This window comes from Mytilus galloprovincialis, chromosome 12 (assembly GCF_965363235.1).
Source record: "Mytilus galloprovincialis chromosome 12, xbMytGall1.hap1.1, whole genome shotgun sequence".
In the NCBI taxonomy this organism is placed as follows: Eukaryota; Metazoa; Mollusca; class Bivalvia; order Mytilida; family Mytilidae; genus Mytilus; species Mytilus galloprovincialis.
In genome coordinates this window covers 57,278,700-57,299,621 of record NC_134849.1, presented here as the reverse complement: position 1 = coordinate 57,299,621, position 20,922 = coordinate 57,278,700, and the positions used below count along the sequence as shown (strand labels likewise).

General features: G+C 31.5%; 1 protein-coding gene across 2 annotated transcripts; it reads right to left on the bottom strand.

Annotated features, from left to right (window-relative positions):
- Window positions 1-1,854: 1,854 nt before the first annotated feature.
- On the bottom strand, window positions 1,855-19,221 carry LOC143054341 (transcription factor E2F3-like). 2 transcript variants are annotated; one of them, XM_076227329.1, is made up of 10 exons: window positions 18,978-19,221; window positions 17,209-17,556; window positions 16,186-16,291; window positions 15,938-16,029; window positions 15,247-15,371; window positions 14,856-14,929; window positions 14,305-14,404; window positions 12,188-12,277; window positions 9,046-9,245; window positions 1,855-8,265 (listed from the first exon to the last, which is right to left on the bottom strand). In XM_076227329.1, exons 2-10 carry the CDS (start codon window positions 17,464-17,466, stop codon window positions 8,003-8,005), a joined length of 1,308 nt encoding a protein of 435 aa, XP_076083444.1. In that variant the 5' UTR covers window positions 17,467-17,556; window positions 18,978-19,221; the 3' UTR covers window positions 1,855-8,002. The 2 variants fall into 2 exon arrangements, with proteins under 2 accessions (XP_076083444.1, XP_076083443.1); XM_076227328.1 differs by lacking the exon at window positions 18,978-19,221 and having other exon boundaries at window positions 17,209-17,740.
- Window positions 19,222-20,922: the final 1,701 nt, after the last annotated feature.

The following is a 20,922-nucleotide window of genomic DNA, read 5'->3' as shown; positions in this document are numbered from 1 at the left end:
AATCACAACATACACGAATATAGCTGATCTATTGCTTATAGTATTGAGAAACAAACCAAATACCAAAAATAATAACTCGAACCAATTAGCAATAATTACAAATGTAGGTCAAGGTCCGATGATACCCAGTCAGTTCTTCATGCACACCTTACAATAATTAGGTCAAGGTCCGATGAGACCATGTCAGTTCGACATTCACACTTAACAATAATTATGTCAACTTTCGATGAGACCGTCAGTTCGACATGCACACATTACAAGAAGTAGGTCAAGTTCCGATGAGACCCTGTCCGTTCGACATGCACACCTTATAATAATTAGGTCAAGGTCCGATGAGACCCTGTCCGTTCGACATGCACACCTTACAACAATTAGGTCAAGGTCCGATGATCCCTGTCCGTTCGACATGCACACCTTACAATAATTAGGTCAAGGTCCAATGAGACCCTGTCAGTTCGACATGCACACATTACAATAACAAGGTCAAGGTCCGATGAGACCCTGTCAGTTCGACATGCACACCTTACAATAATTTCATACACTGACATATTGCTTACTTCAAGTATCTAAGCAATGGACTGGACCACAAAAACGTAGCCTTTGTCACTGGTCAATGAAATGTTACCAACAGTGACAGATCCAGATGTTTTGTGATAAGGGGCGACACGGACAGCCTAATAGGGGGCATGTTCCAGTGATTCACTAATCAACCAATTTTTTTTCCAACAAAAGACGTTTGGGGCACTGTCTCAATCCCGACCTCTGGTCGACATCAGATAAAACCTGTCTAAAAGACATGCAGATCTTGCAAATAACCCATATACCAAATAAATTTATCATAGAACTCATATGCAACAAATTCACATGACAAAAAACAATAAATATTCAAGCAGTTGCTGAACACGAAAATAGGCAAAGGACATTACATGCAAAGACATCTACACGAAGGATTTGAGGCATTCAGATCGTGTTTACCATCTGAAATATTAAGCTTTATACAAATAACGAGACATATATGGTCTTTACCATGAAATTTCAACCTTGAAAACTGATCCTTGAATTGAGACAAGTCAAGTATGGCGTGCATTTACACATTGCAAGGATTCTATATCCCAAAACGATCTAGTTTTTAAGCAGTTTTGAATAATGAAATGAGATCTAGAACAATAGACATATGCCATACGAAAACTTCAGAACATAAATCATCTATATATGCACTTAATATGAAGTACCAACGCCTTGCACTTCAGGAGTATAAAACTAAGTAAATAACCATCCAAATGTAGCACATTCTGCTTTGCCAAATGTTGCAGGCCAGACAGCAACTCTAGTTTTAAGCACTTTTAGCAGTTATGGAATTATGGAAATTAAGTCAATGACAAAACACACATGTAAGTTGTAAACTTCTGACCATACAGCATTTGCAAGTTTTCTACCTTTTAAAAATTAAAGACATCAATAGTGAACACAAGCTTAATATTCCGATGTCTTGCATACTGCAACTGTCGTCAGTTAAATGTCCTCGTTATTAATAAATCCTTGAGAATAAAGAAACCAAGTCTATACCACAACGGTTTTGATAGAATAAATGCAATCTTTACCCCAATAATTATAGATTATCCTTGGCCATTTCAACAAGATTGATTTTCTCGCTTGAGATTACCAATAATAATCTGTTTATTGCTATTTCACCTACAATGACGTTGTTTATTTCATTGACAATGGCACGTGCACCTATTTTCTTGCGATAATTTTTCATATCAGTCTACTGTGCTAAAAAAAGAATTTATTAGTCAGTAAGATCAAAGGAAAATTTTGTAAAATAGGGATAATGAAGAATATTGTAACAGCAGGTAGGTGTTAAATAATTTTATTTCAAGCACAACAATAATTATCAGTCACACTTCATCCACACCATAACAACAATGAATATTATGTTTTGATATATTTCTTTCACCTCTGTGATCATTTTTGGTATCATAAGGCCTCTAACAGTTTTTCATATCACATGTTGATTAGACAATGTTATTTTTGTATATACAAGGTTTGTTGTTGACAAAACAAAACACTATTTAAATAAATGACAAAATTGTATATTTCTTTTTGAGACATATAAAACAAAATAGATACTTTCGAACAGGAATTATTAATCAATTACTCAACATCCAGTGGCAAGTATTACATGAATTATTCAGGACAAATTGTTGGTAAATTCTAATTAATTTTCAGTCTTTCTTTACAAAGTGTGATTAAACATTATTCTCATTCTCATTAAACAATCAAAATTGCACAAAATATGTGATCACAATCCAAAGGATAGTTAATTCCATCTTGACCCAACATATTCTCTTTTCCAGGGTCCATACACCATACACATATTGTCTGAAGTTGCCAAGACACAATCACTTTTTAGGACTTTTCAATGCCAAAATTCATTTAAATTCAATAAATATGTCCTGGTCTTTCATTGTGGCTCATAATCAAGTTTTTAAGTGTAATATCAAGTCCAAACAGGGTCCGTAAGAAAGATTTCCCTAGAATTCTTGAAAAAAAGTGGTGAATAAGGTCTTGACTGTCCAAATTTTGGTATTTTCAATCAAATAGTACTTCAAACTACCAGGGAAGAAAATATTTCGTGAAATGCATGACCTGTATGAACCTTGGTCTTGGCAGGTCAAAATCTGCATTAACTGTGTAACCGACAACATTACTCACTCCAACCCTCCTTTCTATTCAAAGTTTTCTTATACAACTTGTTGCTTCTTTGCCCCTCTTATATATGAAAATTGTGAATTTAATTGTCTTGATCCGAGTACTATGTTTAATTTGACTCAAGTCCCACCCCATTGCAACAGAAATGTAGGAAGAAAACTTGGAACAGAAAAGCTTGCATGCAAACCACAACAACTATAATATATAAATTAAAAAAAATACAGGTGTCTCTATAGAATAAATAAATCAAAACCAAACAAAAACAAAAATAAAAATGTGTGTTAATCCATTACAGTACAAAATCAGAACACTCACAATCATAGTTTTAACAGCAAAACATCTTGCATATCTTGTGCTTTACCTAATTAAACTTTTATTCTTTTAAATTTATTTAGCACCTTACAAGTACTCAAAAAATTCATTAATGTTCAAATGCATATTTAAGACTAAAGGGTTATTCATATTTATGTCATTGTTGCATATAACTTAAGGTTTTTCGAGGTGCAGTTTAAAAATCAATGAAGAAATAATGGGACTTTCTTTTAAAAAAAAAGAAGGGGCAGGAGAGGCAGAAATAAACTAATTATTATATAATACAAATTATATATAAATCTACATCTACTTAACAAATGTTTATAAATTAAAAAAATACTATTTTGTTATTTATTAAGATATGTCTGACTAGCTATGTTGTTATTCCTACTAATTACAGGCTCGACATTACAATTGTGTAATAAACAGCTAATAGCTGAACATTACAATCGTGTAGTTAACAGCTAATAGCTCCACATTACAATTGTGTAGTTAACAGCTAATTGCTCCACATTACAATTGTGTAGTCAACAGCTAATAGCTCCACATTACAATTATGTATTCAACAGCTAATAGCTCCACATTACTGTTGTGTAGTCAACAACTAATAGCTCCACATTACAATTGTGTAGCCAACAGCTAAACATTACAATTGTGCAGTTAACAGCTAATAGCTCCACATTACAATTGTGTAGTCAACAGCTAATAGCTCCACATAACAATTGTGTATTCAACAGCTAATAGCTCCACATTACAATTGTGCAGTTAACAGATAATAGCTCCACATTATAATTGTATAGTTAACAGAAAATAGCTCCACATTACAATTGTTTAATTAACAGCTTACTATATGTGGAAAGACTGCTACCACATTATTACCCGTCTAATGATGAAAACTTAAACTATATGTCTATTAGCATACAGGATTTAGTTCAATCAGATTTAAATACATATCCTGTGTGCATTCTAGTTTAAAGGAATCTGAAAAGGCTATTTTACTTTGAAAATTAACTAGGCATGCTAGGTAAGAAGTTTGAAAGACATGTCATGAGGTATGTTTTGTTATATAACAAGTTAATTTGTGTGGATTTGTAGAGTTCTTGAAATCATAGTCTGAAGGTTTTGACTACTTTGACTAACAAAAAAGGCAAAGGACTGATTTTGAACTTTAGCAATAGAAATAATAGCAAGAACCAACAGGTTTTATTCAAAGACCACCAAGGAAAAAGGATTTTGAGAACTATGATATTTGTAGGTTTTTTTTCTAAATGTAACTTCCCTGCATGTTTAGTTTGGTCTAGTTTTTCAAATAAAAATATTCAGATTAGTTGCTGAATCAAGCAAATATAGATTGCAAATTGGAGTAACATGTATATTAGAGTTGATGGTCTGTATTAAAGTATTCTAACCTGTTCATCAAGTATAATGCAAAAATACAATTTGATCATTCTATCCAATGACAATTTATTACAGGATATTGTAGTACATTTAACTCACAAACTATTCAGAGAAAGAAAATGAAAACACATAAATATGTATATATAAAAAATACACAGCTCAAAAGATTAACACACAAGCTAATAACAATAAAATAAAATTAACTAAAAATGTTGCTTAAACAAAATAATAAGCTCTCGATTCTCTGACATGTAGAAACACACTATTTATGTATAATAACAAAAACAAAGGTACACTTATTCTATTTTATAACTTGCCCTCCTGATCAATTTGAGATTTATATCTACATGCATACATTAATTCACCCATAATATAATAATTTAATTTTGGATGTAACACGACTTCTGATTGGCTGATAAAGTTGGGTCTATCAGCTTTAATAGACATAATTTTGTCATGTGACCGTGACGTAATCAACATTTTTTTTAATGATTTACCTTGGTTTAAAACAGAATTTAGAATTAAATTATAAGGAATGACAGTAATATGTTTCTGCCTTTTTGAAATAACATAAAACAAGAATGTGTCCACAGTACACAGATGTCCCACTCACACTATCATTTTCTATGTTTAGTGGACCGTGAAATTGGAATAAATTATCTAATTTGGCATTAAAATTAGAATGATCTTATCAAAGGGAACATGTATACTAAGTTTCAAGTTGATTGGACTTCTACTTTATCAAAAACTACCTTGACCAAAAACTTTAACCTGAAGCGGGACAGACGGACGAACGAACGAACAGACGGACGGACGCACAGACCAGAAAACATAATGCCTCTCTACTATCGTAGGTGGGGGGCATAAAAATGTGATGCACACACAAACACATTCTTTATGCTATTCCTTCAATGACAGAAAACTATAAGTCATTCCTTAATTGTACAAGGTATTGTGCTGCTTGCAAAAATAAGCGTGTGCCAAGATCTTATTTTCTGATTACTTTATATATGTTTTATAAAACGTTGTTTCACATCATCCATTGCTCTATGCAATACGTTGGTACCAAGTAGCAACGGTACAGTCTTGTTGTAGTTGCTATCAGGGACTACCAGTAGTAAGCAAGGTTGTGGTAAATGAAAGCTTCATAACAAAATCAATTTGTAATAAAACTTTTAGCACTAGACTGTGTATTGAAATGTACAAGGATTTACTAGACTTTAACTCTCTTTCAATTGGCCGTTTCAGAATCTAAAGCATCATGGGTAATTTCATTGTTCGTACCCCAAAGTGAAAATAACGTTACGTCATTGGTTGAATTTCCATTGTTTATAACGTTTTAAACCAATCAAAACGCTTTGGTGTACGCTTTTGAAAATATTACCCAGGATGCATTAGATTCTGAAACGGCGAATTGATGACAACAATGTATAATATTTACACTATTAATCTAAATGTTGAGTCATGGTGAATAGATAATCTTTTTTTTATATGGTGCATTCTAAAGATATTTTGCAATGAAAATAAATTTAAAAAGCATAGCATCCAAAATTATTCTCATTTTAGGAAATGATTAACGTTTATTAATCATCCATGTTAATTTCTTTTAATATTTGTTTGCCTTTATGACATGTATGATATTGATGAGAATATGTGATGTTTTAAGATAATATCAATGATAATATTTGATGCTTTCCTATAATTTCTATCATTTAATGACTCTTCTCATTTAGATTCATTATCATGATTATGCAGACTTAATACATTTAAACTTCAAAATTCCCATTTTCACACATCAAAAAGTTAAACTACACCAAAAATGAACACTTGTGGCAATAAAAAAATGTGTATAAAAATATATCTAAGTGAACACATCATGGTGAAAAATATACTTCATATATTTAAGAACACAGTCGGTAATATACTTGAAAATAAACAATACTCCGAACACATGGCAAAAAAATATACTTCATATATATTTAAGAACACTTTCGGTACGGTAATTAGAAACTAAAAATAAACAGTAATCTGAACACATAAGGATGCACATTTGGCAAGCGCTATTAAATGAATGGATGAATTTATACAATGAAAAAGATAATTTTTAGGCAAAAGAAAAATATATGTGTGGTTCAAGTTGCATACTTTTAAAAAATAGGGTCGGTAGGTCGGCAAAATTTTTTTTTTTTAATTTTTAATTTTGAATGTCAAAATCCAGAAAAAAATCGGGTGTTTAACGAAATTGTTTCTGGTATTATACACGCCCCAACCGGAAGTCCGCCATTTTTACATGTGTTTGGTTGTAAAATAAACAGTCATGATACATTTTTAGTTGATTTTGTTGCATTCTGTTATGAATTGTTGCATTTTAGCCATAACAGATACTTGTGATGGAAATTCAGATGACAGAAATCTATGAATTTAATTATTTGAATTCACAATCCTCAAAATTTGATCGTTTGAAAATTTATGTTTCAGAAATGAAAAAAAAAGTTCTAGGGTCGGTCGGGTTACTGGAACCACACATATATTTTTATTTGGCCTTATGATTTTAAAAATTTAAATGCAGCAAATGGATCTTGTTTACATTGAGTTGTAATTGCATAATGTCCTCAACTTTAAAAATAAACAAACTCCAATGAAAACAAAAGAATGTGAAGTTATGAAAATCAAAGGTTCCTTTGTGATCAAGTCCATGATTATTTTTTTTGCATTATTGGAAAAGTATGATTTTTTTCTTTCAAGTATTCAAGAAAATTGCATGAATTTAATAATTCAGTCATCATTTTGAAAACAATCATCCATATATTGACCCTAAACTGTTTTTTATTACCTCTTTCATTAAAAAGGGAAGAAATGAAAAAATATGAAAATTTTCAAAATATGCAAAATGAAAAATATGAAAACTGCAAAAGCATAATTCAATATTAACTTGATGAAAATTTAACAATAAAAACCAACAAGACCAGTGACCCACTGGTGTTTTTAACAAGAAATAATAGAGCCTCATCGAAGAAGATCAAAATAACAGGATCTTTCTGAATGTATATTAACAGAACACTATTCAAACACAGGTATTTAGAATACATGATACATGTACCTGTCACTGATCTGGGATCGACAGAGACTTTCAACAATATATAACTTTTCATAAATAGCACTGTTCAATCTAACCAAATACAGTGACAACTATCATTATTTATGCTGATAATATGGTTCATGGATGTTCTAATTGCCATTATGTATTTACTTTTAATGTTGGGCATTCCCTATTTTTAGAATTATTTTTTTATAGTTCAGGTCATTCAAACAGGACAATTAATTTCCATTTTCAAATTTACAGAGTTCTGTGAAGCTAAAATGAAAACGGTTTTAATAAATTACACAATTGTTAAATTCATTTGAATTATTTGAGGTACCTTATACATACTGTTATATTTTAAACTTGGTACATTTCTAGTTATATAAATTTTCATGATTTCTTAAATAATCAATACATCTTCTTATTGCTGTCCGACTGAGAACAGGCTCTTATTTCCATTTGTTGTCGGGGAAACAGATTTCAAATTCACACCGATCTCTATACAAGAACTGGTATATCAAAATCGTACGCATCAAATAAATCTGATATGCCTTCACTACTGTCCATAGAAAACAAGTAATCGTCCAAACTGACTGGAGGTTCTATTGAAAAGAAGTCCTGGTCTTCGGTCTGCGGTAAAATATTTTGGAATGAATCGGGAGAAATGTCTTGGTCTTCTAATAATGCATTTTTAACACTGGACGGAAACGTACCCGGTTCTTGTTTTATCTGTTTTTGAATGGTTGCCACATGTTGTTGTGCTGTAAAATATACAATACATGTTTGGTCATTGAAATAAATAGTTTGATAGTCTTAAATTAAGGGTTATTCCATTAAGTCTTAAATTAAGGGTTATTCCATTAAGTCTTAAATTGAGGGTTATTCCATTAAGTCTTAAATTAAGGGTTATTCCATTAAGTCTTAAATTAAGGGTTATTCCATTAAGTCTTAAATTGAGGGTTATTCCATTAAGTCTTAAATTAAGGGTTATTCCATTAAGTCTTAAATTAAGGGTTATTCCATTAAGTCTTAAATTAAGGGTTATTCCATTAGAATTTAAGTGGGAGTGTAGGAACAGTCTTTCAAAATATCCCTACAACCAAGAACCTTTTTTTTTTAGATAATTTTGCATAATGGTTATAGACACTAATGGTTATAGACACATACTGACCAATGACACACATTCAATTATTAAACTTCCCTTATACCCTCCCACTTACATTTTAAGCTTGAACATTTCATGCTTTACAATGGATGGACTTGTTTTCAAGCCTGTCCATCCTCCCCCTCCCCCTTTTCCTCAAAAGATATTTTATTGAGTAGAAAGGTTGAATAAAACTAAATAAACAGCATATGTCATCTGCAATTTACAATTTTCTCATTTCAATCTTGGTAGGAAAAGGAACTGGAGTGTTTAGATAAACTAACATCGGGTATTTGAAAATCAAACCAATTTGATTGAGAATCAGAGATATAAAAAGAAATCATTAAACCTATAAACCAATTAATATCATAACCCTAAAAATTATTTAGCAACTTACATTTAAAGTCATCGCATGATCGTGAATCTTCTGATGCAGTAAAACTAGATCGGCTCTCATCTTCACTACTAGAACTAACAGTACCAGTTGTATCCGAATTTTCACCATTGGCCTCTTCAGGACATAAATACACCTCTATGGGACCTTTCTGAGACTTTAACCATATCTGTATACTCTGTGTAGGGTCTGGAACTTCCAACCTGGTAAGGAATTAATAAAATCTCAAGTACTCAAATAAATGCATAAATCATTAAAAGAAATATTTGAATTACAGGAATATTATTATTAGGGTAATTCATCTTCATAAGAAACTTCCCCTCTTAAAAAACTCCTAATCTGAATTAATTCGAAACTCATTATAATCCTATTCTCTAAAATCCTGAATATATATCAATTGTATTGTACAGTGTTATTTTTTTTGTTAAAAAACATGTAGTTAAGAGATAATGTCATTGTACTTGTTAAGTTTGTTTTTTTTAACAATAATTTCATATGCAGCAATATTTGCATATTTTCCTTGTATTCTGTGAGAAATCATTTTGCTCCTATTTAATAAGATCTATATATTTCATATTTTGATGGACAAGCTTACATGCAGGTGTGCATTTGTCAAAATTCAAAAAGTGCTTGCTGAACCATTTATATACATTTTGTAGCATCACAAGAATTTTCAATTGGATCCAATAGTTAAGTTTTAACTACAGCAAATTTCAATGAGTGTGTAGGCAAAGGTAATATCTTTGGTTAGCTTGCTTGCTTACTGAACTGTGAAGTCATTGTTAGGTTAGGAAAACTACACCTTTAAGAGTGGACCAATCTGAGGCTTAAATTAAAATATTGTTTGTTTGCCCTTTACCGACCGACCCTATCAATTCGTTCCGCCTGAAAATCTTTTATTTGTATTTACCAGCAAGATTTTATTTTATTTTATTTTTTCGTGCCTACTAAAAATCTTATATTTGTATTTCCCGCTCAAAACTTTTTTTACCGGAATCCTCGGGTTTTATCTTTACGTATAAGATCCAGTCCGTTTGGTATCACCTGAGCGTTTGACATGAACACTTGCATTTGAAGTTTCAAAGCATTTGTTTGAAATTGATGTTGAAAGAACGCTTTCTGAAATCATGATATGAAGTACGTTACTCTGTACCTTTAAACTTAAAGAGCAGGGTTCATTTACAAAAAAGTTTGTTTGATACAAAAGTATTAACGTGTGTTCAAACTAAGGCCAACTAAAATTAGTTAGTAGATTTTCATCCAAATTTTTGAAAAAAATGGGGCGGGTGGGAGGATTTTATTTTTTAAATTTTATTTCATATGAAACCCTCGTCATGAGTTTTTCATACCGCGGGGTATATGCTAGTGGGAAACAAGCTTGTATAATGTATATACATGCTGTATAAGGAATCCTACACTATTTTTCAAACTCTTAAATAAAAATCCCTGATTGGCAACCACTGTTATACATGCAATTGCCGCTTTAGAAACCTATTTATAGTAGACATCAAAAAGAAGAGAAATGCTCTCTTCAGTCTTCAGTTAGACTACTAGTATACCTACACCACATTTATTTTGCTTGACAAGCAATGGTTTGTAGTCGTCATAAAATCAATTAAATGTTTTGGTACAATTGTATGCAACACAAGTATTACGAGTACAGAATAAAATGTAAACTCAGTGTTGAAAGAAATTATGATGTAAAACATGAACTTAACCAAAAAATTAGTTGTGGCTTAATGACTAAATTGATGGTAGGGACAGTAACAGAGGGTGTTTGCTGTTTGTCAACAAAAACAAAACCCATGGGTGAATAGAAGGGCTTGTTTAATTAAAATGCGTGTTTGTCGACATTTTTTTCCCAATATACGGTCATAATTCAAACAACTTCGTGCTTGTGTCAATTTCTTTAATCCAGTCATGTTTTTGTACCAATTTGTTCTACGATTCTTGCGCTTTGGATATCATTCACAGTCCAAATTTCCTGACACAAAGTCATTGTATAGATAAAGAAAAAAAACACGATTTTCGATTCACTTGTGACTACCGGTGACTACCACAATTTGCGTTCAAGGACAAGGCGTTTTACTCGTAACTCGACTATTTCATGCCCTTCTCGTTATCAATCTCTATTCTCGTTAGATGTAGATGATGTTGTCATCATAGAGCAGCAGAATATTTCGACTTAATAATTTTCAATGGGATTACTCCGGCGAAGAAATACAAAAAAGAAATTTGAAACAGGAAGTTTCGAATGAAACGAAATTATCGATGGTTCCTGGTAACGGACATGACCAAAATCCGGAAATCGTATTTTTGTTAAATAAAAAAAATCGGGGCGGGCGGGGATGAAAATCTAGCAATTAATTTTAATTGGCCTAATTTGTAAACGGACGTTGTATTCTATGTAGGGATGGCCTTTTGTGATCTGCATATCAGAATGATTATGTTAACGATGCCGCTAAATTATAATTTATTTATATCTGACATGAACCAAAAGTGACTAAACCCTGTAAAGTGGAGAATATCTGGCAGTAAAATCGCCAAGTTTTCCATACAGATCATTTATAAATGTGAAGCAAAATACGTGACAATTGAGTTTTAAGTCTTGTAGCATTTTTATTGGAAAAAAAGGCACACACGAAATTTGTAACACTCTAGGGACTTTTTCTACTAGTAATATATGTCTGCCCGGACATTATCTTACCAGTACAAAGTTATCTCTTAAATATTTTTTTTTCAAAACTAATAGTCCCAGCGGAAAACTTATTTGCAAAAACAAAACGGACAAAAAATGACATTATGCAGATTTTGTATCTATAAAATAAAATATTTTACCTACCTGCCTACCCATGACAAATAATATACCGAGCCAAGTTATTTTTTTGGGGAAAAAAATAAAATATTTTACCTACCTACCTACCCTGTTTCAAAACATAGGGTCGGAAAAGGGCAAACAAACAATATTTTAATTTAGGCCTGACAGATAACCAATCTGTCTGCAGGAATAGACTACTTTGAAAGGAGGGTAGTATACCTTACCTAACAATGACTTCTCGATTCAGCTAGCAAGCAAGCTAACTAAAGATAGTAGCTTTACCTACACACTCATTGAAAATGGCTGTAACAGTTGATTAAAACTTACCTGGTCTCTGGTGGTGCTTTAATGGCTATCACTGTTTGGTTGTCCAAAGATTTAATACTTCTCAGATCTTGGTACGTTACATATGCATGCGTTTATAAGGTTAAGGCACATAATGAAGAAGTGAAACCAATTAAGACTAAAAATAAACGTTGCATAATGGTCATATTTCCAAAAGATTCCAAGTCAGGAGCCTGTTATGGTTGAAATAAGGCCAATAGTCTGAATTGTTATACATTGTCATTTTGGGGCCTTTTATAACCGATTATGCCTTATGGGCTTTGATCATTGTTAAAGGCCATACAGTGACCTACAGCAGTTAATTTCTGTGTCAATTGATGTTTTCTGGAGAGTTGTCTCATTGGCAATCATACCACATATTCTTTTTTATATGGTTCCCCATACCCAACATTTTAAGTGCCTTCCTTAAAGAATTTTGTTTGGTTAAATTGAACACTTAGGCCACGTTTTTTTTATTTGTTGGTTTACGGATCCGCCGACCCGATTTTGCCGATTTTCAGAATAAAAATAAAATTGACTTTTCATGCTTTTTTTATTCCCGCCTTATAAATGCATTATCCCTGAAAAATTATTAAAATTTTCTTTTATTATGAAATGAAATGCATTAATCATTAACAAAGTTGATAACACTTTCTGTTGTGAAAAATAAAACTTCCAATTTACGTTTCTAAAAATAGACAATTATAACTGACCTTGAAATGTCTTTTGCGCAAATAATTTTGCGAAACGAAACCGGTTTTAAAACCAATTACAAAATAAGTTTGTTTCCCTTATTTGTCATCAGTCCGTAAGATGCATCATCTAAGAGGGTGGTAAAGGGGGGTGCTTGCCCGAAAAAAACGTGAAATAAGACATAATTTCACGTTGAACGTGAAATAGTTTCTGTAATGAACGTTACACGAAAAATAAATACTTTTATGTGAACCTTTTGTGACTGAGTCACTATCTTCTTGTATATATTAACTCTTTGTTTTACTTGATATTCCCGATTTAGTATACACATTTATGATATAATTGGTTTACGGCTTTTAAAAAGTATTTCTTGACGATCCCTGCCAAGTGTTTGAATTTCATTTGAAAAATACCGAGCACGCAAAATAAGACTTTGAAAATCACGATGCACGTAAAACTAAATAAGCAGAACACGTTGAACGAGGCACCCGTCTTGCACGACTGAACGTCAAATAAAAAAGTAAAAACACGTTGAACGTGAAATAAAAAACGGCGATCACGTTGCACGAAAATAACCCTTTACCACCCTCATCTAAGAGAAATAGAAATAGACTTGTCCAAATGTGGACAGGTGGAATACATCAATTAAAGTACTGAATATTAACAAATCATTTGAAATTTTCTTGTTTCATAGATAACAAAAAATATCGATCATTGGGATAAAAACCGGATTGCATGACAACTGATTAACCCGATATTGTCGTTTTTTCAGTGGACGTCACGAGTCAATTCGTTTTTCGACACGTGTGTTGAAACTTGCTTATTTTTGTACGACGTTCTTATATTTTTTTTCTTTACCAGTTTTTGTGCTTGAAGATCATTATTCACCAAGTTTTCTGGAATTGATTGAGAGCTACGCGAATCTGTTTTTCTTGTTTGTGAAATGACGATTTAATTTCGTCTTTGTCCGTGCAACCCCCCTTTTTTACAGGAAATTATTAAACGATGTCATGCGATGTTCATGATCACTGATCAATAATATTTCATCGAACTTAATGTTAAGAAATGATGACAAAACAGCATATAAGACAAACATTTTGTTAGTAAGGTGAAATATATATTTATTTTGCATATTTTTTCTGTTTTGAAAGATATTTTTTTTTCTTTTTTTTTCCGAGCGACCGACCCGACTTTTTTATGCGAAAAATCCGTAAACCAACAAATTAAAAAACCGTGGCCTTAGTTTTCAAGTCAGACTGTTCCCCCTCTTGAAGAAAGTTCAAAACTTCATAAAAAAAATCCTTATTTTTGAAAATCTATTGAATTACATGTTGAAGTTCTTATTTTGACATAGATGTTAATATTGGTGAATATATACTAGGACTATGATTGCACTTGCTGTTACAGACATTATTATTAAAGGATATTTTGAGTTTTGTGCATCTTCTGTTAACATCTTTAACTGTTTAGTACAGGTTGCTATCAGGTGATCAAGTTCATTTTCCTTGGCTTCCAAATCAGCTACATCTAAAAACAAGACAAATTAGTATCAGTACAAAATATCAACAACAAACTGCTGAAAACTTATTCATTCAACAAAAAAGTAAAGCTGGAATGTTCATTTTTTATTATTATTATACAATATACTTTATTTTTAATGCTGATTTTCAGAAACATGCAAGATGCATCTCAAGTTTCCTCAAAGTATTTTCAACTCCCCTGGTTTTTTTAGAAAGTTGCTGAAAATTTCAAAGTACCAGCTGATTAAACATGCTTTTATCTGTTGTGAACAAACTCTTACAGCTGGAGTGATTCAATTGGTTTGTTTTTATCCAGTTACAATTGAGAATGGAAATGGGGAATGTGTCAAAGTGACAACAACCCAACCAAAGAGCTTGATATAAAGAAGGAGATTTTTTTTTACAACCAAGCATTCACTTTAAAATGTCTGATTGAGTATTGTATTGTTATAACTTACCTGAATGCAAATCTACAATTTCTGTAGAGAAAGCTGGTGTATCTGGATTTGCTGCTATAGAATTGGAACATCCTCTGAAGGAAAGAAAATCAACATTTATTTGTTATTGTACACAAAAAAGGTGTTAAAATGTGTAATACCTTCGGTTTCTATTCACAGTAAAGTTGAAATTTTCATTTTTTTAGCCTCAAAATAAGTCAATTATCAGCCAAAAATGATTTTTTTCTGTTTCGAAATCTATCTGATAGATATCATTTTCAAAATATAGTTTTTGACCAGCTGACCAGAAAAATTAAAGAAGAGTATGTTTATCATGTTTAAACCCTGAAGTCACAAGAGGCATCCTACTCAAATGCCAGTTACTATCATAAAACATTGAACTTATACTTACTTCCATTGAATATTATTTTTGGACTTTTTGGCGATCAGATTAATTCCCTCTAGAACATTCGTTATGTCATAAATACGTCTCTTTTGTACAGTTAAATATTCTGCGGCCCTGTTTAAGTCCAGTACCTGTAAGTAAATTGATTGTTTATGATACTGATAATAAAATATACTGTAGTTTCATTATTTTTTATGTTGACTGGTACTTTTCACAGTTGTATAGAGGTTCTGTAAACAGGAGGCCAAACATGATGAATAACTGGCATTAAAATAGTTATATTTCAGCAGTGAAGACTGTAAGATTAAGATTTTTTTTGCTGTTATTCATCATTTAAGTATGACAACTAATACATCTGAACTGCATACATGTACCTTTGTTTTTTATGCCAATTTGAAACAATGAACAGTAAAACAATAAGTCTGAAAATCAATTTCTTGTATAAGTAACGAGACATGATAATGGTCATCTTTTCTTTGAAATATTTTAAAACTGTGTGACAGCATATTATACATCATCGCGATTTGGATGGAGAGTTATCTCTTTGGCACCTGATAGCTGTTAATTTCTGTTTGTATTTGGTCTGTTGTGGAGAATAGTCTCATTGGCAATCATACATCTTTTCTTACATTTGTAATGTTGTACATGAGGTCAATGCCTTTAAATGGCAGATGATTCTCTAAAGTATAGTACTAACCCCATCTGTAGCGTTCCTAAGTAATCCAACAAACTTCTTTGTCAAAAGACCTAAAGATGTGTCATATCTTGTCTTCTCTAACGGAGATCGTGCTGAAAAATAAAGTACATGTATATACATTGCAAGATATTGCTTTGAATTCAAATTATTCGATTATGAATCAATTAAAAAAAATTCTGGGTAATTGAAGCATTTATATCATTGTTATATAATAAGATTATTCTGCATTATTCCTGAGAATTATTTACCTTTAGGACTAGCATCAGAGGTCTTCCTTCTTCCTTTACATCTCTTTGCTGGAGTTTTAAAGCCTTCTATAATAGTCTCAGCTTCAAGGTCTAATTTTCTTTTCACCTGAAATCAAAACGCTTAGCATTTTAGAAAGCTGTTACTCTATAATATTAAAGGATGTATATGTTAGTAAGTGTTTTTAGTTTTTTTTATAGATTAAACCATTGGTTTTCCTGTTTGTATGGTTTTACACTAGTATTTTTTTAGGACTAGGTCCATTATAGCTTGCTTTTTTTCGGTGTGAACCAAGGCTTCATGTTGAAGGCCGTACCTTGATCTATTTTAGTTTACTTTTATAAATTGTTACTTGGATGGAGAGTTGTCTCATTGACACTCATACCTCATCTTCCTATATCTAGTTATACATGTACATTCTTGCTTTAATATCAAAATCTTGAACCCCCAAAATTATAAATTGGAAAACATTATTTGCCCCTACCCCCTTATTGTTTTATCATATTGAAATCATCATTTAATATTTTAAAACCAAGGCAGTCAATCAGCTACCAAAAAGATTCATATAAATTGGTCTATGATCCTAATTGAAATTCTAGTGATCTATACATTGCATACTATCATGACTAATTTTAAAAGATATTAAATCTAACATCCTGTTGACAAGACCCCTTTGTTCTTTTATGTAACTCCTCAAAACATTGAGATGTATTGAAAAATTTTATCTGAATGTGCACATGGTCATGGGATTATCTGGTATTATGCAGATCTTTGGAGTTGGAAAAAATGTGTACATGTAATAATATTCACTTTTTATGTTATAAATTTCAATTCAAAAATAAAATCTTTTTAATAAACAATTCCAAATTATTCATTAAAAATGTTCAATAAGACAAATTATAACTATATTATTTGGTTGCATATTGAGTTGGCCGTCAAAACGCCCACCTTCCAGGAAATAATTTAGTTTTACTTTTGCACACTTCAGCGATTTTCACGAAATTCTAAAAAAAATCCAGAACTACCTGTTTTCCAAATGACGGTTTCACATCCTCAACTAGTCCTAATGGACTGAGGCAAATTGTCCGTGGGGTGTGGCCACCCTGTTGTATAGTGTAGGTACTCTGGTAATATGCTTGCGTGTCCTTAGTTGCACTCAAAGGTTGGCGATAAATACTGGCTAAATTTAAGATCTGGGGTGAAGATTCTATGCTAAACTCTGGCTCTTGTTTAACAATAGCTGTACAAATTTCCCTATTTTCCAATACACCTCCCCGTGGCATCTTCTAGAAGATCGGTCTAATATTGATGTCTCTCTTCTTTGTTTGAAGTTTCGCCGACACAATGACAGTCAACTTCCGGTTCATTAAAAACTATAAATTAGAGAAATAAACGATGCTATGTCATTAATACTGTTAAAAAAATATTCACTAATTATTTCTGTAAACAAATATAAACAGTAATCACTTAATCCGTTATCACAAATCACCAGATGCAAAAAGATTATAGGCAATGTCCAAATGTAAACAACCCTTGTCAGCCGACCAAGAGATTACGAACAAAGCAATTTGGAAATGGCGCGAAATTGTATTTCCCGCGATATGACATCACTTGAAGCGGCCCTGTACCATCAATATTGCCACAAGACAACGTAAAGTGTACCGTTTTCATCCATAAAAAGACTGTATATAGAGCTGTTAATCGTTTAAATCGTCACAAATAAGATTAGTACTAAAATGTATTCAATTTTGACAAAATCTTTCTTCAGATTTTTTGAATTTTTGCTCATTTACATTGTTTGTGCATGAGAAGGGCCAATTCATTCATTTGACAACAGCTGATCAAAGTAATACACATTGATATAACGCGTTATGACGCCAATGCCACTTTTGGTATTATTTTGGGAAAAAAATGCAAACAAACATGAAACTGACTTACCTGTTTTCTAACTTGCAAATAAAAAGTTCTAATCCGGTATTAAATTTACCGTAATTTTTTTTTTCAAGTTTCTTATCGGCAAATTATTTCCGGTAATTATAACATTACAAATGAATGACATGTGTAATTTCATAGTCCCTTCATAAACTTTGATTTATATCAATAATTTGTAATTTACATCGATATATCTGTTGTTGATAATTGTGTCATAATTGGCGAATACCTCGAGGCAACGAGGTTAATTTATTCTTTGTTATTTGTCAAACTTACAAGACAAATCATTGTCAACTCCAACAATTTTGTTTTCTTCATTAAGAACTTATGAGTAATTAAGTTTATGCAAACACATAGAAAAGACGAAAAATTATTAAAAAACTTCCTATTAAAAGAAATTAAAAATGTTTCTGTGTTGCATGTGAATTTTTTAGTTTATTAGTATATAATATTTATTTTAAAAATTTAACTTTGTCACAAACTTAAAATTATTGCTTGAAGACGTGACTTCAAATGATCTACTAGTTATTATAATCATGGAAGTATTATATTGAAGTCAATATAATACTTCCATGTTATAATAGACCCTGATTGAAATTAGGCATCATAACAAGTCAAAAAACATTTGAATGGAAAACTAAAAAAAAATAATTATAAAAACTACAAAATATACATCTAACAAAACGCTGAGATAAGTATATATGTATTATCAGAGACTTATACTATTGTATTACATGTCTCTGGTATTATTCACATTTGTATTATTATCTAGCTGATGCAGACTGGATATTTAGGAGATATATACGCAAAAACAAATGACCGTAACATTAAAATTGTACTTGTGACTTTTCCGCGTACTTACATTTCACCGATTTGTTAATCAATTATACTTTCTTCCAAGCGTAGAAAATATCCAATGTAATCAACTCAAAAATGCACTACCCTTTCCAATGCGTACATGTATTCAACAAAATATTCGCTCAGTCACAACCTTCACTTGTATCTATACAATTTGTCAGTTATTTTCCTATTACATAAATGATCATAAATAATATCGATTAAGACTCCAGTTGAATCACACGCGACTTATTTGTTTACACAACAATTTATAATATGATAAGTCGATTAATAATTAATATAGGTCTTATTACACTTGTTCAAACTGTCGGACAGCTAATAGCCTGCCACAGCTGGAAGTTAGACTCTGGATTTTCTCACCCCAGTGGGAGGGACAAAATTTACGTAAACGGTTCTTTTGGGGACGCCAGGGACTTTCTATACTAAAACTCAATAGATACGAGTCCCGTTAGTATAGAAAGTCCCAGGGGACGCCCACCTCTTTCACATTCAGTCTAGAAAAGTTCAATTTTTAAGTAGCTAAAAACTGTTTAAATCCCGGCAAGTTAGAAGATGAATATCATTAACATTTCAAATGTAAGAATTTAAACACATGCAGTGAATGAATAAAAAACAACTACATGTATTAACATAATCACGGGTTTGACTTGAGACAAACAAACCTTGGCGTTGCTTTGGTTCAAGTCTGTCATATTCGTTTTTCGTAATTGTTTAGTTATAAATTATATTTTTTTCTCTCAATTGAATTGTTCTTTTTGTAGCCGATTATGTGGCTTATATAGTGTGCACCACATTTTTATGTTATTTCTTCATAGACAAAATAAACTGCAGTTATCTAAGACTATCAAAGTTTACTACACGTTAGAATTCTTTTTGTTAGAAAGTTAACCTGCATATATATTCAGAATTGATAAAAATCCGAAAGCAATATCAAGGGCATAACCAGAGAGTAAAGACTTCGCGTGAATAACAGTTAAGAACGAATCTCATTTCCTTTATGCTTATAAACTTAACATTAATCTTTTCATAGATTCGAAGATAAAACGCCATGAGAGTTGACATGAGAATAAACTTGAGAATTTAACAATTCTACATATATTCTATACACTTCTTAGAACTCAAAATCGTTCCCTTCAGAAACAAAAAGTTTTTTTTTTTTTAACTTAAAACAGCACAAAATAAACATTTGACACATTCGAAATGAAAATTTCTTTCATTTCAAAAATTCATAGCCCACAGTTTTCATAAATAAGGAGTGTAATAATATACATATCTATAGATTGTCTTTGTACGGTAAGAGAGATATACCCTGTTATGTTTGTCTTTGTACGGAAATACAGATATACCCTGTTTATGTCTGTTTGTTTATTTAAGCCACAGGGTACACACATTTGTTTGTCAACAAATATCGTTACAATCCCTAATTTATTGATCAATGATAACGATGACGCAATATAAACAAAATTCAAACCGTCCAATGAAAGTAAATATGAATTAAATATGATAAATCAAATATGATCAATTGACAAATCTCATGCTGCGTTTATTGATTCAATTCAATATTTTATTTAAGTCTCATCTCTCAATAATATATAATACAACATTACATTTATAAATGTAAAAATATATAAATACTAGAGGCTCTAAAGAGCCTGTGTCGCTCACCTTGGTCTATGTGCATATTAAACAAAGGACACAAATGGATTCATGACAAAATTGTATTTTGGTGATGGTGATGTGTTTGAAGTTCTTACTTTACTGAACGATTTTGCTTCTTACAATTATATCTATAATGAACTTTGCCCATTAGTAACAGAGAACTATATTTGGTAAAAATTTACATATATTTACCAAATTAATGAAAATTGTTAAAAATTGACTATAAAGGGCAATAACTCCTTAAGGGGTCAATTGACCATTTAGGTCATGTTGACTTATTTGTAGATCTT